The sequence below is a fragment of the Physeter macrocephalus genome, chromosome 12 (genome assembly GCF_002837175.3).
Source record: "Physeter macrocephalus isolate SW-GA chromosome 12, ASM283717v5, whole genome shotgun sequence".
NCBI lineage: Eukaryota > Metazoa > Chordata > Mammalia > Artiodactyla > Physeteridae > Physeter > Physeter macrocephalus.
In genome coordinates this window covers 11,312,309-11,330,816 of record NC_041225.1, presented here as the reverse complement: position 1 = coordinate 11,330,816, position 18,508 = coordinate 11,312,309, and the positions used below count along the sequence as shown (strand labels likewise).

The following is an 18,508-nucleotide window of genomic DNA, read 5'->3' as shown; positions in this document are numbered from 1 at the left end:
CTCACGGGCCCAGCCGCTCCGTGGCATGTGGGATCCTCCCAGACCAGGGCGCGAACCCGGTTCCCCTGCATCGGCAGGCGGACGCGCAACCACTGCGCCACCAGGGAAGCCCGATTTTTAATTTTTAAAAAACTAACGATCACTATACTACAACCAGCAAGCTAAATGTAAACATTAAGGTAAATTATTAGCTTTACTGTGGTTTCTAAAATAAATTCTGCTCCCACATCTCCAATGTGTGCCACAAGAGCACTGCCAGCTTTGGAACCATTCCTTGTTTAGAGAAACACTGTAGGCCAAAAAAATGACATCCAATAAGGTCACCTATGTCACAATTCTCTGTGTTCACTGCCACTGCAGTGACTAGTAGAGAGACCTTCTGGGCCTCTTCCATTAAAAGACCCCAAAACAATACTGCTTACTTAGGTGACTAAGTCAGAAGTAACCCACATCGACGCAGTTATCCCACAGAAACATGAAGCGTTAATTATCTTCATCGTCAGGCCTCCGTAAAGACTTGGCCCGTTGTTAGCTCCATGTTTAGAATTTCCGTATTAATCCAAAAATAATTAAAACAAGATTCTACCTTCAGAGCTAGCTGTTCTTTCCCAGAAACCTAACTGACAGCACTGGTCTGTTTATCTCTCCTCTCACCATTCTGCCAGCCTGGGCTGGGATCTGTTTCTGATAATACTGAATAAAAATGCCTCTCTCCAGTTCCTACGGCACATTCCACTACAACCTTTCACAGCGTTTTTAAGAGGCTTACAAATACCTTCTTTTTCTAGTCTATCTTGGGGCTATCTTCTTGCGGGTAAAAGTTGAAGCTCAGGGAAATGAGTGACATGCGTTTACTCCACAGGTGTGGACTGGCTGAATGTTACTGGTGACCGAATCAAGTGCTTAAAGAATCCAGAAACTGGAATTCAGCCAAAAAAGTGAAGAACCCTATCACTTTGCTTTAGGATAGCTAGCATTTGATTTCTGGGATATTTTCAAATGGCAACTCAGATATGAGTTGAGTCCATTGCTGGAACTACTAACATTTTACTCATCTCAGAGTTGGTGTGAATCTCTGTCCTTCTTCCATGCTATTTAAGAAACCACACAAACTACCGTGTTTCACATTTGAATCACACTTCAACTTTACATGAGGTTCTTAGTAACACAGGGCTCGGGGGGCATACCCAATAGCTACCTCTGACAAGCGGCCACCACATTGGACAGCACAGTTCTATAGATTAGTGATTTTTTAATCAAGTACTTAAATATGACTTTGCCTTATTTACTGCTAGTTTCCCACCACAAAACCAAGTGTTTGATAAGCTTGAATTAATAACAGTTCAGCATTTTATAAGAACAAATTCCAGAGTCCCCTTTAGTTGCCCCCCCGGCCTAGTTCAACTCCTTATTCTTTCAAACACTTAATCTCAGTGACAGTTTCTTTCAATTTTCCCTTTCTGTAAAAGAAGATTCTTAATCTCTCTATAGTCATAGCTTGCCCACTCATTTCCAGTAATGCTCAAGTCCTTGGTGAGGATGGATCCAGATAAGAGATGGCCATGTCTCTTCTTCCTGAGGAGTGCCTACTGTCTTGGAATCTCATATAGACTTTTGCCAGCAACAAACATATAGCAGACAACAGAAAATGATGTCCTCACCCCAGGTATATTTTCCCCTCTGGCCTTTATATTTCATTGTGCTTTTCTCTCTTCTGTGTTCTTCCTCCTGGGCACCTCTTTCCATTTTCAATTAGCTTCTTTTTAATAGAGTCGCTCTCTCTCCATCAGACTTAGTGCATGGGCCCTGTGAACTAAAACAGTATCCCTCAACTCAGCTCTTCTGCCCTTTCAGAATTAACAACCCCTGGGACACAACAAAACAAAAAAAGAAACAAAACAAAACAGAACCCCCCTCAGACGGGGGGAGGGAAACCCAACTTGTTCAAACCTTGATTCCTCTTCTCCAAAAGTACATCTATCAGAGTCTTTATTCTGTGGTTCTATGTAGCTATTAAAAATGCCTGAATCAGCAAGACTGCCTGCCTACAGGAAGACAAAACTAACAACGAGAAAACAGACACCAGCAACAGCGTAATCCAGGTCACCCTCTTTGCCGGTGGCAGCCAAGGCTCTATGGCCAGGCACCTTGGCTTGCTTCCTTCATTTTCACTTTCTAAAACCCTTCTCTGCGTATAAATTGTGTTTTATGCACTGATACCACAATTTCTCTAAGTCCAGCAACCATTTTCTTCTCCTCAGACCCACCGTTCACACACACCACCAAGAAACCACAATGGCAAGCTCACCTCACATTACTCTGTGGTTTTTAATTCTAGCCTCACCTAATCGCTAGGCTTAGAGATGGAATCCTCTCATACTTCAACAGCTTGCCTGATACTGTTCATGGCCTGCTAATCAAAAACTCTGCAGTGATCTAGACTAATGAAAGAGTTTTTCTCTTCTTCTGTGAAAAATTCTATAACATCTCTCTTTCTTATAATCATTCATTTAGTTTCTGTTCTCTTAATGGCATTCTACTGAGACTTTGCAAATAGAACTGCAAATTCCTCTAAACAAGTGCTATGAGGCCCCTGGGCCTGCTCTGGGTATTGAAAAAAAAAAAACAGGTTTCCAAGTCTGCAAGGTTGAGAGTCAGATTCAAGACTGCGGCAAATCCACCAAGGCAGGATTACTCTTTGAAACACCTTTAGGAAGGCAACCAACCAGCTTCCCCTGGAGACAGCACTTTCAAAATGTCAGTAACTGGCACAGTTACAGACAGTTTCTATTTTTCTAATTTTCGCCATCTCCTCAAATTAAGTTACTGTTATTCTTCTGTTGACACTAGTTATTTTTGGCTTTGCTTCTATCTGCCACATGAAGGAGGAGGTCATGTTTGTTCAAAGTTTTCCTTCAAATTATTCCATCTTTTATTGAGTGCCTGCTACCAAATAAGCACTATGCTAGGTGCCAAGAGGAACTCAAAAAACAGATAAAGTGATCTAGATGAGGAGAAAAATCTGTACACAAAACTCAGAAATATAGGGGCAGGAACAAAAGAGTAGGCAGGGTCCTGACTAGATCTGTATATATAATTAGCTGTTCTTCTGCGCTTCTCTCGGCCATGTCACCATTCCTTACTGACTTCTTTTCCACTGTCTTTCATTAGTTGCGATTAATAGGTAATGCTCACCAGACTTCCTTCTTATCTTCCTTCCATGACCTCTATCCATATTAATCTTTTTGGTTGGCCTCTGCCTTAACTGCCTAGGCTGCCTCAAGAACTGCTGCAGGCTTTCACCTTTTTCTTTCTCTCTTGGGTGGTTCCACGGTGGTTCCTGTACCTCCCAGCAGGTACAAAGAGAAGATGCCACACATGAAATATGAAAGGTTTTCCACTGTGTATCTGAACCCAAATCCCCGAAACTCATGTCCCTCATTTTTAAATTTTTGGTACAAGTTGAGTACAGTGAATTTTCCACACCTTGCCCATAAAATATGTTGAATAAGTATTTGCTTTGCATCCACCAATAGGCAAGAATTGGAGAAGTCTGAGTTTCTGTAACGGAGATTTCTGTTAAACTAACATTTTCCAAACTTACGTTCTACAGATCACCAATTTTGTGAGTTTTAATAGGCATTAGGAGACAGGGAGTCTTTGGTTAAATACGCATGGGAGACACTGGGTTTTACAAAGTTAAATGAGTTTCTTTACCGTAGGACTGTTGATGGCCCCTCTAATATGCTAAAGTGAATCTCTCATTTCTTTTAATTAACTTTTATTGGAGTATAGTTACTTTACAATGTTGTGTTAGTATCTACTGTACAGCAAAGTGAATCAGCTATATGTATAAATGTATCCCCTCTTTTTTGGATTTCCTTCCCATTTAGGTCACCACAGAGCACTGAGGAGAGTTCCCTGTGCTGTACAGTAGGTTCTCATTAGTTCTGTATTTTACACATAGTATCAATAGTGTATGTATGTCCATCCCAATCTCCCAGTTCATCCCACCCACCCCCCACCCCCTTGGTGTCCATACGTTTGTTCTCTACATCTGTGTCTCTATTTCTGCTTTTCTGCTTTGCAACTAAGTTCATCTGTATCATTTTTCTAGATTCCACATGTAAGCGATATTAATACGATATTTTTTTTCTCTTTCTCCCTTACTTCTGAAGTGACTCTCTTAGAGGAGAATATTAGGGAATATCATGTGAAGTTTTCCTCGACTGACCTTTTGACTCCATATCCTTTTTTTCATGGAGCAACTTCCAGGCACAATTCCTCCTCTGTAAACCCAGTACTTACTTCATGGGGTTATTATGAGGATTGAATAAGCTAATACAAATAAAATGCTTAGAACAGTGCTAGGCATATAATAAGCACTCCAAAAGAGACAACTATAACTATGACTACATCCCCATATGCAGATATTTAACATGGCAATATTCCCAGAAAAGCGAAAGGAGAAAATTTCTACTGTACAGTTGGCCCTCCGAATCCACGGTTGCGGAACCTGCGGATATGGAGGGCCTCTGCAGGTTCCGCAGCTGTGGATACGGAGGGCCAAGGATACCAGGCTGTTTTACGTAACGGACTTGAGCATCCATGAATTTTGGTATCCACAGGGGTCCCTAGAACAAATCCCCCATGGATACCAAGGGACTACAGTACAGTAGTTTCCACTGTTAGTGCCAAGTGGATGGAATGAGTCCTCCCTTTGCCTGAGAGGCACTGCTTGAGGCTACAAAAATAACAGAAAACATTTACAGAAATCATTGATATTTATGCCACAGTTACCACTCAGAAACTTAGATCTTACAGAAAAAGCCCAAAGTTAAAAGGGTCTTGTGAATTTTCTTCATTCCAAAAGGAACAAGCCTTGAGAATTTTGAGGGCTAAGGAAGTCCAAATACTCAGCAGTCTCCGGTACATAATAAGCACTCAATAAAAGTTTGATGACAAACCCGAGAAATTAATGGAAAAATGACTATTACCTCAAATAACATCTCATATATTATTTCTAAATCACTATAAGACAACTGCAAAACCCATTACATTTTTATATTTAGGCTCCCTCACTCTCCTTTATAATTGTTTAATCATTTAGGTGGAATATAAAAGTAGACAGAAGAATGGCTGCCGTATTTTGTTTAAGAGGTGTTATTAGAGGAACTTGATTAAATTTAATCTCACAGTGATGTCACAATAAAATCTGCTAAAAAAAATCAAACTATAAAGGTAATATGCCTAGTACACAGTGGTGCTGCTTAAGTGACGTTTACATCTTTAAAGAATTAAAATAAATGAGGGACTTCCCTGGTGGTGCAGTGGTTAAGAATCTGCCTGCCAACGCAGAGGACACGGGTTCGATCCCTGGTCCGGGAAGATCCCACATGCCGCACAGCAACTAAGCCCATGCGCCACAACTACTGAGCCTGCACTCTAGAGCCTGTGAGCCACAACTTCTGAGCCCGCATGCCATAACTAGTGAAGCCTGTGTGCCCTAGAGCCCGCGTGCCGCAGCTACTAAAGCCCATGCGCTCTAGGGCCCGCGCTCTAGGGCCGCAACTACTGAGCCCACGTGCTGCAGCTACTGAAGCCCACGCTCCGCAACGAGAAGCCACCGCACCACAACGAAGAGTAGCCCCTGCTCGCCGCAAATAGAGAAAGTCCGCATGCAGCAACGAAAATGAAATAAATGAGTTACCTCATATTTACAATTTATACAGAAATTTGATATTTATAAATTTACACAGGACTCTATCTCTGCCGGTTCACCTAGGCTGGTTTTAGAACTCTGCAAAATTTTCTAAGAACTGAGAAATGATGAGAAACAGAAAACTAACCTATGAAGAATTAAATGGGTTAGTAGAAGGAAAAGAAAGTGCATTTTTTTAAACTCATGAAGGATCTTCCCAACTATTTTTTTCCAGATAACAACGACATCAAATACTTCCAGTTTTAAAATCCCAGGATTCTAAGGCTATGACCTCAAAATAACATCACTGCTTCTATCACCCAGTTTCTTCCTTTTATTTTATAACTTTCCTTCCTTCCTCCTTCCCTTTCTTCCTTTCTTTCTTTTTAAAACAAATAACCTGATAATTCTCACATTAAAAAATTCTAGGACAGGGGTCAGCAAACTATGGCCACGGGCCAAACAGGACTTGCTGCCTGTTTTGTATGCCAGATGGTCAAGACGGTTTTTTTACATTGTTAAAGGGTTGTAAAATAAAATAAAGAAAAATATGCAACGGAGACCTTATGTGGCCTGCAAAGCCTAAAATATTTACTACCTGGCCCATTATGAAAAACTCTGCTGATTCTGTACTAGGATAATATTTATTAGAGCTAACCCAGTAATTTCGTATAATTCACATCAATAACCAGTTCACAGTGAATTATTTTATGATGGCAATTAGAGTAAAACTCCATAACAATATTTGTTCTCTTTACGTATACCACTTGGTTCCAATAACCAATTAAATTGCTTGGTTTTTTTTTTAGAATGCTAGCACTGAACCCAGAACATTATGGAAGTTCAAATATCAAACTCAGACCATCTGAACAGCAGTCCTTCAGTTATAAAGCTAGTCTAAAGCGGAGGTGTAGCCTAGCTAGAGGAAACCCTCTTCTCTCATGGGAATTCAGACCAACTGATAAGTGAAATAAGCCCTAACCATTTTCTCATATTGCATATCCCCCAAACTCACTTCGCTAAAAGAAATAAAATAATTCTCCCTTGATGCCTCTAAAGTCTACCCCAGGTGAGATATATATATAATCTCAAAATCTCTAATGTGTTTTCTGATTCCATTTTCTTATAGAGTTCTCTCAAAGTACCCACAAGAAAACAAACTCAGTAACTCACTCCAGAGCAGGTCTCAGAACTCGGACTTTTAATGCTTCTAATATTCGGTTTAACTCCACAAATGGTTCTTTCTGGCTTGGGTCTACAGAAAGACCAGATTCCTGAAAAAATTGAAAGAACTTTCATTAGCAGTAGTCAGAATAAAGAGATATGGTAAAAGCATATTCTACATTATAAAATGTAAGGCAAATCACTAAAGATAATTTCTTTTTACCATGCATTTCTCTGGCAGAGACTGATGACTGAGCCCCAGTATCGTTCTTCCCCCTTTTCTATAATAGTAAAACCCCAAATTTTAGCTGGGCACATAACCATATGGAATAAAGCTGGGCATTGCTTTGCAAAAATGTAAGTTCTGGGCTTCCCTGGTGGCGCAGTGGTTGGGAGTCCGTTTGCCAATGCAGGGGACGTGGGTTCGTGCCCCGGTCCGGGAAGATCCCACATGCCGCGGAGCGGCTGGGCCCGTGAGCCATGGCCACTGAGCCTGTGCGTCCGGAGCCTGTGCTCCGCAACGGGAGAGGCCACAACAGTGAGAGGCCCGCGTACCACACACACACACACACACAAAAAAAAATGTAAGTTCTGGCCAATGAAACATAAGTATATACTCTTTGCCCCTTCCTGTAATACAAAATGTCTAGCTGGGATTTGGGCTATCCTGGACCATGTGGACAAGGGACACCTTAGAAACAGCAGAGCTACAAGCAGCCAAGGTCCCTAAGAGCTTCACGGCACATGGCTACCAAATATGCAGTGGATGGCTTACTACCTCCAATTTCTGTGTAAGAGAAATAAATTTGATTCTTGTTTAAGGCATCGGTATCTTGGGTCTCTGTTACTTGTAAACAAAACTTAATCCTAAATGACACAATTTATTTTAGGAAATTTATATGGACACACACACAAAACCCCGTAACATACAGAGAAGACTTGAGTTATTGCTTATCTGAATTGTTTAACAGAAAAGGCTTACATTAGAGGTCTGGTTTACAGACTGGCTTTAAATTATTTAATCCTTACGGTCAGTCATTTTTCTAAATGGAAAATACAACAGCACAGAATGTAAGCCACAGAACAGAGTCTGAAGACACACGAATTGGAACTGAATCCAAGTTCCTCCACTAAGAACCTGTATGGCCTTGGGCTGGTTACTTCTCCAGACCTCAGATTCCACATCTGTAGAATGGGAGCAGTCATTTCTTCCTCACAGGGTTGCAGTGAGGAATAAAGGCAGGGCTTGGTGGGTGGTAAATACTCAATACAGGGCAGCTGCTAATATTATGACTATGTGCTATTGGTAAAGTGTTCTGAGACCCCTAACTTCATGTGTAATAGGAATAAAAGACAAATGCTGCTCACTTGAAGTAAATTTTAGCTTGAAATTCATTTGATAAACAAAGTTCTTTAAGCTGGGCTAGATGAGAAAAGCAAATATAAACCTCTTTGTCCTTTTCTTCTCTGCTATACTAACCTTCCCTCTTAAAAGAGATGTTTTATACATACTACTGTATATACAAGATAACTAATAAGAACCTACTGTATAGCAGAGGGAACTCTATTCAGTGCTCTGTAAGGACCTATATGGGAACAGAGTCTAGAAGAAAGTGTGTATATGTGTATGTATGGCTGATTCACTTTGCTGTGCAGCAGAAACTATCACAACATTGTAAATCAACTATACTCCAATAAAAAAAATTAATTAAAAAAATAAATAAAATGCCCTGGCTTATTAAAAAAAAAAAAACAAACAAAAAAACTCAAAAAAAACAAAAGAGGAGATGTTTGAAAAAGTAGCATCACTTCTGACCCTTGATTGATGACCTGGGACCAACATTCTGGGGCAGGAATAAGGAAATAATTTGAATAACAAGTTCTAGGACTATAATTTTCACCAACTTAAAAAACAAACAAACAAACAAAAAAACTTCCTAGTAAACTGAAGTCAGCCCAGATGATTAAAATGTAAAAATCTGCCTACGGCTTAGAAGACTTAAAAACTGCAAGGACTTCCCTTGTTTCTGTTTCATCCTCTCGCAGGTGGCACACTGTTACCTGGCAGAGCTCCTCAGCTACATCCAACATTCCTTGTCGAAAGAAGTGCTCCACCATCACCTCATTGAGAAGCCTTTGGCTGTCTGCCTGCCAGCAGCCATCTATTCCCACACTGCTAATGTCAGAATCAAAATTCTGAAAAACAAGAGAGCAAATCATGAATTGACCAGGATACATCACTTGATATGTTTTCACCCCACCTAACTTAACAGAAACAATGGCCTTTGTTTCACTCTGAGACACCTCAAATAAGTACCCAATTCCAAATTCATCTGTAGCTTATGACAGGAAGTAGCTTTTCCATTGCTCTTTTCTAAAACTTGCCACTCTCATTCATTATCGCTGGGAGGGTAAACAAGCACATTTTTTGAGGGTATTTTGGGGAAATACATAAATTTAAGAATGACTTCTGTGAATAAATTGATTTCTAGGCATTATACAATAGGAATATTTTCAGAGGTGTGCAGTGATACCTGTAAAAGCATGTCTGGGCTTCCCTGGTGGCGCAGTGGTTGAGAATCCACCTGCCAATGCAGGGGACACGGGTTTGAGCCCTGGTCTGGGAAGACCCCACATGCCGCGGAGCAACTGGGCCCGTGAGCCACAGCTACTGAGCCTGCGCGTCTGGAGCCTGTGCTCCGCAACAAGAGGGGCCACAACAGTGAGAGGCCCGCGCACCGCGATGAAGAGTGGCCCCCGCTCGCTGCAACTAGAGAAAGCCCTCGCACAGAAACGAAGACCCAACACAGCCAAATAAATAAATAAATAAATAAATAAATAAATTTATATATTAAAAAATATATATTAAAAAAAAGCATGTTCAATGCAGCACTGTCTAACAGAAAAAAAAAAAAAAAAAAAAGAAAACCCATTATGTCCAGCATAGGATTATTCAATAATCCATGGCACCTCCCAACAACTGCCATGCCAAGGTGGAGACTGGGGATAGGAGAATGGCCAGACAGTTCAAAGAACAGGCTCTGGGGCCAATCTACCTGGGTTTGAATACTGGTTCTATCTTACTAGCTGTGTGATCTTGGCCAAAATTACTCAAGGTCTGTGAGCCTCAGTTTCCTTATCTTAAGCAGAGAAAAATACTCTTATGGGTTCAACTGCATCCTTTCACAATTCCTGTGTTGAAGTCCTAACTCCCAATACTTTATAAAGTTAAAATGAGGTCATTAAGGAGAGCCCTAATCCAACAGGACTGGTATCCTTATAAAAAGAGGATATCAGGACACAGACCGAACGTCTGTGTCCCTCCCAAATTCCTACATGGAAGCCCCAGCAACACCCCAGTGTGACTGTACCTGGAGACAGAGTCTGGGAGAAAGTGGTAAAGGTTAAATGAAGTCCTAAGGGTGGGGCCCTAATCCGGTAGGCCTGGTGCTCTTGTACAGACAAGGAACCAACACCAGGACTCGCTCGCTTGCTCGCTCACTCTCCACCACATGAGGACACAGTGAGAAGGTGGTCATCTGCAAGCCAGGAAGGAGGGTGTCTGCCTTCAACAGGCAATGAATTGGCCAGCACCTTGATCTTGGACTTCTCAGTCTCTAGAACTATGGGAAAACACATTTCTGTTGTTTAAACCACCCAGTCTATGGAATTTTGTTATGGTAGCCCAAGCAGACGAAGACACCACATGATGACACAGGAAGATGACCATCTACAAGTCAGGGAGAAAGGCCTCAGAAGAAACCAACCCTGCCACACCTTGATACGGAACTTGCAGTCTCCAGAACTGTGGGAAAATAAATGCCTGTGTAAGCCACCCAGTCTGTGGTACTTTATTATAGCAGCCCTCATAAATTAATATACTTCCTTATTGATTCAATGAAATGGTAACTGCTATTATGCTAGTATTACTATTCATAATTAAAAAGTGAGGTTCATTGCTCTGTATCTACTAACATGGAAAAATGTCCATAACACCTTAAGTGAAAAAAAGCAACTTCTACAAAACTACAAAATTATGACTCCATTTGTTAAAAAAAAAGAATCCTTAAAAACCCAACCTGTCTCTCCCACTGAATGTAGTTACAAAATCAGGACTGAATGGAGTAGCTACCTGAGGAAACAAAAAAGTAAAAAGTAGTAAGTGGACTGGGGAGGAAGGCAAAGAACTGGCAGTGAGTTTACTACTTTTCTCCCTCCAATGCCTCTTAGCCTGGATGCAATGCAGCCAAAACCCACAACTGGGCACCCAGGATGTGGACAGAACGCTCCAGGAGAAGCCCTTCGGTTCTGGCATGGGGAACAGGAGTGTATTCTCCTACCACATAGAGAGTGGGGGAAATCGCAGGCTTTTTTCCCCTCCCTTTTCTTGTACTGTAGCTCAAGGCAGTCTGTAGTTAAATCAGTTTCTATTTCTACCCTTCACAGCAGTACCTAGATTATGTTTGACTGAATAACCATAGGACAAGAATCTTGGGAGACCTTTAGAATTCTGTCTACCACAGCAGGCAACCTAAAACTCTGAGGCACCTTTAGAAAGGGATCCTTCCTCTCCAGTCAGAGAAGCTATGGTCCCAAGAGCGAGGGGCAAAAACCCCTCTTGTATCTTTTCTCTCTGTCCTTCCACCTTGTAGCCCCAGATATAGGCAGAGTTATGGTAAATATACAGGAGAGCAGGGTAAGTAAAGCCCCAGATTTCTGGCTGGATGACTAAAAAGGCAGCCCCAGAGAACCATAAAGTAGCAGGGAGATCACAGAGAGAAAGGAATGCAGGTAAGTGATCCCCCCACCAAGTTGTTTATGAACTCCTGGGCTCATCCTCAAGTTATACAGGCATGGGTCTGACCCTCAGCAGCATACCACAGACTTTGAAAACTGAACTAAGAGACAGTCCTAGTTTCCAGGTCCCAGAATGGCCACTGGTTGGCACACAAACAGAACATATCTGAATAGCTCTGTAATGGCTTTGGAAACGAAGCTGACATTGAAACTATTTTAAAACTCAGAGAAGACTGAGTAGCCTGAACCCAACCAGGTCAAGTCCGCTAAAACAAAAACGTCAATATTCTCCATAGAACTTAAATAAGACCCAGAGGCTCAAAACATAATATTAAAAATGTCCAAAATACAATCCAAAATTATTTGTCATACGAAGACCTAGGAAAATCTAAATTCACATAAGATGTTCAACAGACAACAATGCAAAGATGACAGATGTTGGTATCATCAAAGACGTTAGAACAATTATAAAACTGCTTCAAGAAGGAAGGGCAAACACTTTGAAACAAAAGACAGAAAGTCTCAGCAAGAAACAAGATACAGTAATCAAAATTAAAAACTTGTTCCATGGACTCAACAGCAGAACAGAGGTGACAACGCAAAAGTCAGTGAAGATCAATAGAAATTATCTAATCTGAATAACCAAAGATTGAAAAGAAATGAACAGAGCCTCAGGGCCCTGCATGACAATAACAAAAGATCTAACAGTCATGTCAATGGAGTGCTAGAACAGCAGAAGAGTATAGTATAGAAAAAAATGTTTTTAATATTCCCCAAACCTGGCAAAAGACATAAATCTAGAGATTCAAGAAGCTCAGCAGATTCCTAAAAGGATAAATTCAAAGAAATCCACACTTAGACACTTCGTAATCAAACTGTTAAAAACTTAAGACAAAGAAAAAAATCTTGAAATAGTTATGGAGAAAAGTGATGCACTACTTATAGGGGAACTGTAATTCAAATGACTACAGATTTCTCAATAGAAACCATGGAGACCAGAAGAAAGTGGCACACTTTTCAAGTACTAAAAGAAAAGAACTGTCATCCCCAAATTTTGTACCAAGTGAAAATATCCTTCAGGAATGAAGGTGAAATAAAGACATTCTCAGATGAAGGAAAAGCTGAATTTGTTGGCAGAAGGCCTGCTCTAAAAGAATCGCTAAAAGTTCTCCTGACAGAAGGGAAATTATACTAGTAGAAGACAACTCGGAACATCAAGAGTGAAGGAAAAACAAAGCTACCTCTGAAAGCTTTCCCTGCCCAATTTTACTTCCACCGTCTTATCTTTCATAGGCATTACCCCCTGGTAAACCTCTTGCATTTCTTTCTTTCTTTCTTTTTTTGAAGCACATGAATTTAATTTGACGAGATCATTTAGATTTACTGAAATTACAATCTTAGTCAATCATTGCTTAAATACAGTCCACACGACACAGGATTATTTTACAGTACATACACGAACAGGTAGTAATAGAACTGCAAACCACCTACCATTTACAATCACTACAATGCAGGAGAGCTCTCCTCTCCAAAAGTAATAAGCCCATTTTTCTTTAAAGAGCTATCTATTCTTAGATGTCAAGTCAGTAGCCTAAAACTAAACATGCACATTAACATTTGGAATTACTCAGACAAAAACAAAAAGCAAAATTACTTTGAGTCTTCATTTTTATTCATTTTCTTTTTATAGACCTCTTTCTTGGCCTGGTACTTAATCTAAAGAATGGAAATAATACAGGATATCTAGATGCTACAGCAATAGTCTCCATGCCCAAACTGAACAGACTACCTAGCACTGAAGAAAAGCCAGAATTGTTTGGATAAGGTTCTCTAATGTCCCATCTGCTTATCAGATTCCGCTTGTTGAGAGATGATTTCAAAACAGTTCATCAATACTTTTAAGCAAATTATTATATCTTTATGCTGTCTATGACAACTAGAACACTAGAAGTGAAGATGGTGCTATCTTGTTCCTCTTCTGGACTAAGGTACAGGCCTAAAAGGGTGACTGATGTACACTCTCCCATATTTTATTTCCCCTGACAAATGGCCATTCAAGTGACTAAAGGAATGGATATCAGAAGATGACAGAATTTATTATGAACTCAGAAATCTGCCTATAACTGTATAACTGTCTGAATGCACCCTATAAGAATCAGAGACTAATTAAGATTCCTCACTGATCTATCAACCTCATTCAATCCAAATACAACCTTCAGATTTCTACTTATTCATTTAATGATTACTCCCCAACCGCATCAACCCCCAACAAATTTATCAGGTGTCTATTATTCTGCAGGAAAGAAAGAAAAAAACTTTGGAAGACACAATGGTCAGCACAAAGCACAGACCACATTAAAACAGACAATTTTTTTGGTAGTATATACTTAGTCAGGATTTTATTTTTAATAGCTACCACCAGATAGTACTGCTCCAATCAAACAAAACAATTCCTTTAAATCTTTCCTTAATATACATACCAAAGGTAAATGTTCACCTAGAAAACCTGATGACTTTAAAATGAGAAAGTCTAACATTTAAACCAATTTAGATGGTTTTACAATGCTCTTCATGTAACTTTATTCCTATAATGTGTACCATGGTCACTACTACACAGGTGGTAAGAAAAATCGAATACCCTTGCACTCAGGATACCTCTACTACATTCAAGTTCTAGAACTTATTTGCTAGTCTTGGAAAATACAACTAAGCATGAATAAGCAATGCATTCGATGAAATTTTCTAAGCTCCCTTCTACCGTTCTGATTTTCCAGTTTAAACCACTGAGGTCGATTAGTAAATTTTTTTCATAGCTTCTTTTCTGCTCACATGCAGTAAAAATTAAAGCTAAAATTATAAAAAAAAAAAAAAAAGTGAGGAAATGCAATATAGTATCAGAACTCCTTTTGTTTTAACTGCTCGTTCTTACTGTTGCATCAGAGCAAGGATCAGTTCTAGCCCCTGTTGCTAGGTGACCAAACTCATTTGCATGGCTGCCCAGGAAATCAGCAGCACCGCAAACCAGCTAAGAAGTGGCTAGTGAAGAGAAACATCTGTCTATTACCACTTCTGTTTTACTATACTTTTTCCTTTTATATTTTTAAAGGAAAGGGAAAAAAAAAGTGGAAAGATGTTCTTAAATGTGAAGGCAGGATTCAGAAAAGAATCAAAAGCAAAAAAGCACACATTCAAGGGTATGTCCGCCTAGAAAAGATATTATGGCTTAAAAAGAGAAATCAGGACGCATAAATTCGTACACCACCTCATGTACTTTTAGTATCATTCACATTTTTGATGGATTAAAAGTTTTAAAATCTGGAAGCTAGGCAGAGGAGGAGTAAATAACTCTAACAGACCATCACTATGAAACCATGAAATCTAAAACCATCCTACCTCTCTGCCGTATCATGAACATGCTTACAAATTGGTTAGATTTAAGGACTGACTGGCTTTCCCTGCTCACCATCCAAAACAAATCCATTTCTGAAATACATTTTATTAAATTATAATTATTGAGCAGGTAGTGATAACCATACACTATAAAACTCAGCATCTGCTTTAATTCCTAAGTGCCAATTCTTTAATACTGTGAATTTTTTTTAAACTTCTCCATCTACTTTTGAAGAAAAATTGGCCTGTGAACCTAACTATGTGCTACTGTTGCACCCACCAGGAATCAACTTCCCTTCTAAGCACCCAGTTAATCTGATTTAGCAGTGAGAGGTAAACTGCAAAGAATATTTAACAGAGAACAAAAAGACCTGAATTCTGGTTCCATGCAGGCTGGGAAAAGATACCTACTTCACTACAACCCCAAAAAGATTAGTATCCAAAAGAGGTTTTTTTAAAAAAAATTCCTACCAATCAATAAAAAAGACAAATAACCCAGTAGAAAACAATGGACATATAACCAAGAAATCCACAAAGGAGAAAATCCACATGGTCAAACATATGAAAAGATGCTCAACTTCAAAGATGATGAAGGAAATGCAAATTAATACAAATGGATACTATTTCACATGCATCTGATTGATTTAAATTTTTTAAAAGTCTGATAATACCAAGTGTAAGTAGGAATTGAGGAAACAGAAACTGTTATATATGTTCAGTAGGACTATAAATTGTTATAAACCCTTTAGGGAAAAATTGGTAAATTTTTACTAGTAAACTTAGTAAAGGTGATGATGAGGTATACGCCCTGTAATAAAATAATCCGTATGTAGGTATATACCAGACAGCAGTGCTTTGCCAACTATGGGCTGGAAAATAAATTTAGTAGTGTCTCATAATGAGCATTTATAAATGTTGCTCCTTTTAGACATTCCAGTCTCTCCTCTGCATGATATTCATACCTCTCCTTTAGTTTTCAAAGTTAAGAGACAGGTAGATTAGCCAGATCAAGGAAGGTGGGGGGGCGGTTAGGGGGTGCACACTGCTAAGTTATTTCTTTATAAACAAAGGGGAGTCATGTGGCGTGGCCAGACATGTGCCAAACTACTCTGCTGGGCTTTTAAGATCCTTAAAATGCCCCACAATCTAACAACCTGTCACATTTACATCCCCGTCCGTCACAATTATTTTACATGTTATTTCACATACCTTTCTGCTCTGGTCAATCTGCTTCCCCAACTTCCTCCTTATCTGAACCAACTACAGAAATCTGAGCGACTATTTTACTAATTCTCCCAAAGAAGGTACATACCTCTTACCACTCTAGAAGCAAAGGACAGAAATTCATACATACAGTGGGTGCCCTCAGGGTATTAGGAATTAATTCTTTCAAAGAACTCCAGATGGGAAAGGCTCTTCAAAGTCTTAAAATCTGGGCTTTTATCCCAGCTCTTCCATTTGCTTTCTAGTTCTGTGATCTCAGGCAGGTTACTTAACCAAAGTCTTAGTTTTCACATCTGTGTATGCCGACCACAATCTCTACCTCACAAGGTGTTGCTAAAGACTAAATTAAATAATGTACCTGAAGATATCTACTATCAGTACCTATCCCCTGGTAAGCCTTCAATAACACAGATGCTGAATCTGAGGGCCAGGCCTTGCCACCAAATCTTCTGATTCTACATTTAAAAGAGCTTCATTTTAGAAAACATAAATAAAAATAAAAACACAAAAGCACTTTAACAGAGGCATTAACAACAAATTCATTAATTTAAAATCACTTGAATACAGTTAAGGACTGGATTAGTTGGCACAGCTTAATAGGTATAGGGTCTGTTTCCCCTCTCAACCCAACCTAACTTGGATGCTAGACCAAGCAAGCTGTTTCATCTAGACTCAGGCAAAAGTGGGTCTGTACCCCCCACCAGATCCAGTGGGGCTCTCTGATCCTGTATCCTAATCTGAGACTTGACTGCAAAGGTCCAGGCTTTCCTCTGTGGACTAGACTATAGTTCAACAAATAATTATCATTACCAACTAAATAATGTAGTTTCATTCTGCTCAGAGCCTAAAACTAATAACGTAATGGGACACATGGCAGAGAAAGCGGAACTCAACTCCTCTTCTGAGAATGATCTTCAGACTGAAAAGGGCAAAACCAATACTGTTTCACAGAAACTGAAGCCCAGTACAAGTGAAGAGACCCAGAGAGCAACTAGCTGCTTAAGTCAGGACTCTTGCTTCCTACAAACAGAAATCTCTTTTGCCCAAGCAAGTTGGATTTAAAAAGAGGCACAGGTAACCAGGGGTAGACAGGAAGATAAATGGGTCTCAAAAGATTTCCCCCTCCCTTATTCTCGCGACACGTAGGTTTTGCTTCCCACAAGAGACCAGATTCTTTCAAGGGCTACTAATCACTCCAGGGCTCACGTATTTTCAGCCCTTCTTTCCATAAGGGCTCTAATGAGAAAGATTCTAGGGAAGGACGTTGAGGTATCCATCCTGGAGCAACCGAAGGTGGCCAAGCCTGGATGGCTCAGGCCCATCCTCACACCATGCAGCACTGTGGCCGAAGTGGACATGGTATCGAGAACACGGCTGCTCCTATTCAAACCACATAATTTAAAAAGGAACATCCTCCATCCTGACCACAAAAATATGAGATTTTTATTAAATGCCTTGCTAGTAATTGGTGGCGGGGGGGTGGTGGTGAAGGCGGTTAGTTTGAGATGTTTTATTTTTAGGGAATTTGTTCCCAGCTTCTAATCACTGTTGTCTTTTTATAACTTTGTTCACCATTCCTTTTCAATACTTCTAAAAATTCCACCCAAAACATAAATCAAATTATCTGCCTATATTTCAGAACTCAAAACTTAGCTTCTTCATCTTAGACTAAATTTTCTAGCCTTTTTAATTTCCTTCATTTCCTTCCTTAACCTCCTTCCTTCGTTAACGTCTCTCTACTACAAGGATTTATCCATTACATAGTAAGAACTTTAGAGCCAGTACTTATCTGACCTCACCCACTCAAACCAAACGACTTTTTAAGGCTAAAACCCCCAAATTTTCTCCTGCCAGTATCTTTTTCTCCTCTCATACCCCAGTCATACCTACATAAAAGGCAGTTCCAAACGGCTCACCCAGAACTATCGTAAAATATTCTCTATTTCACTTTTTATAGCCTTACTCCATTTTTTAACAATCATCATGTTGCCTCACCAGTGTAGATGCTCCATCTAGTGGCAGAAGATTTTCCCCCTTAAAACATTACCAGCCCTGCAATGGCCTAACTGATTTCCTAGCACAGCACAGTGTTTAAGAACAAACTCTTGAGTGATATCTTTTCCCAAACATCAATTCACCACTTCCAAGGTGTACACCTGGGGTATGTTACTTAATATTTCTGAATCTTAGCTTCCTCATGTGTGAAATGGGAATAATGTACCTGCATCATGG

At 39.9% G+C, this 18,508-nt stretch overlaps 1 protein-coding gene across 1 annotated transcript in view; it reads right to left on the bottom strand.

Moving 5' to 3' along the window:
- Positions 1-18,508, bottom strand: part of RMND5A (required for meiotic nuclear division 5 homolog A) — a 57,547-nt gene that overhangs the window by 13,689 nt on the left and 25,350 nt on the right. Inside the window, exons 3-4 of the mRNA XM_007118886.4 lie at positions 8,927-9,061; positions 6,875-6,975 (exon numbers count right to left, since the gene is read on the bottom strand). Coding sequence (XP_007118948.1) covers positions 6,875-6,975; positions 8,927-9,061 — 236 coding nt within the window. The remainder of the gene's footprint in view (positions 1-6,874; positions 6,976-8,926; positions 9,062-18,508) is intronic.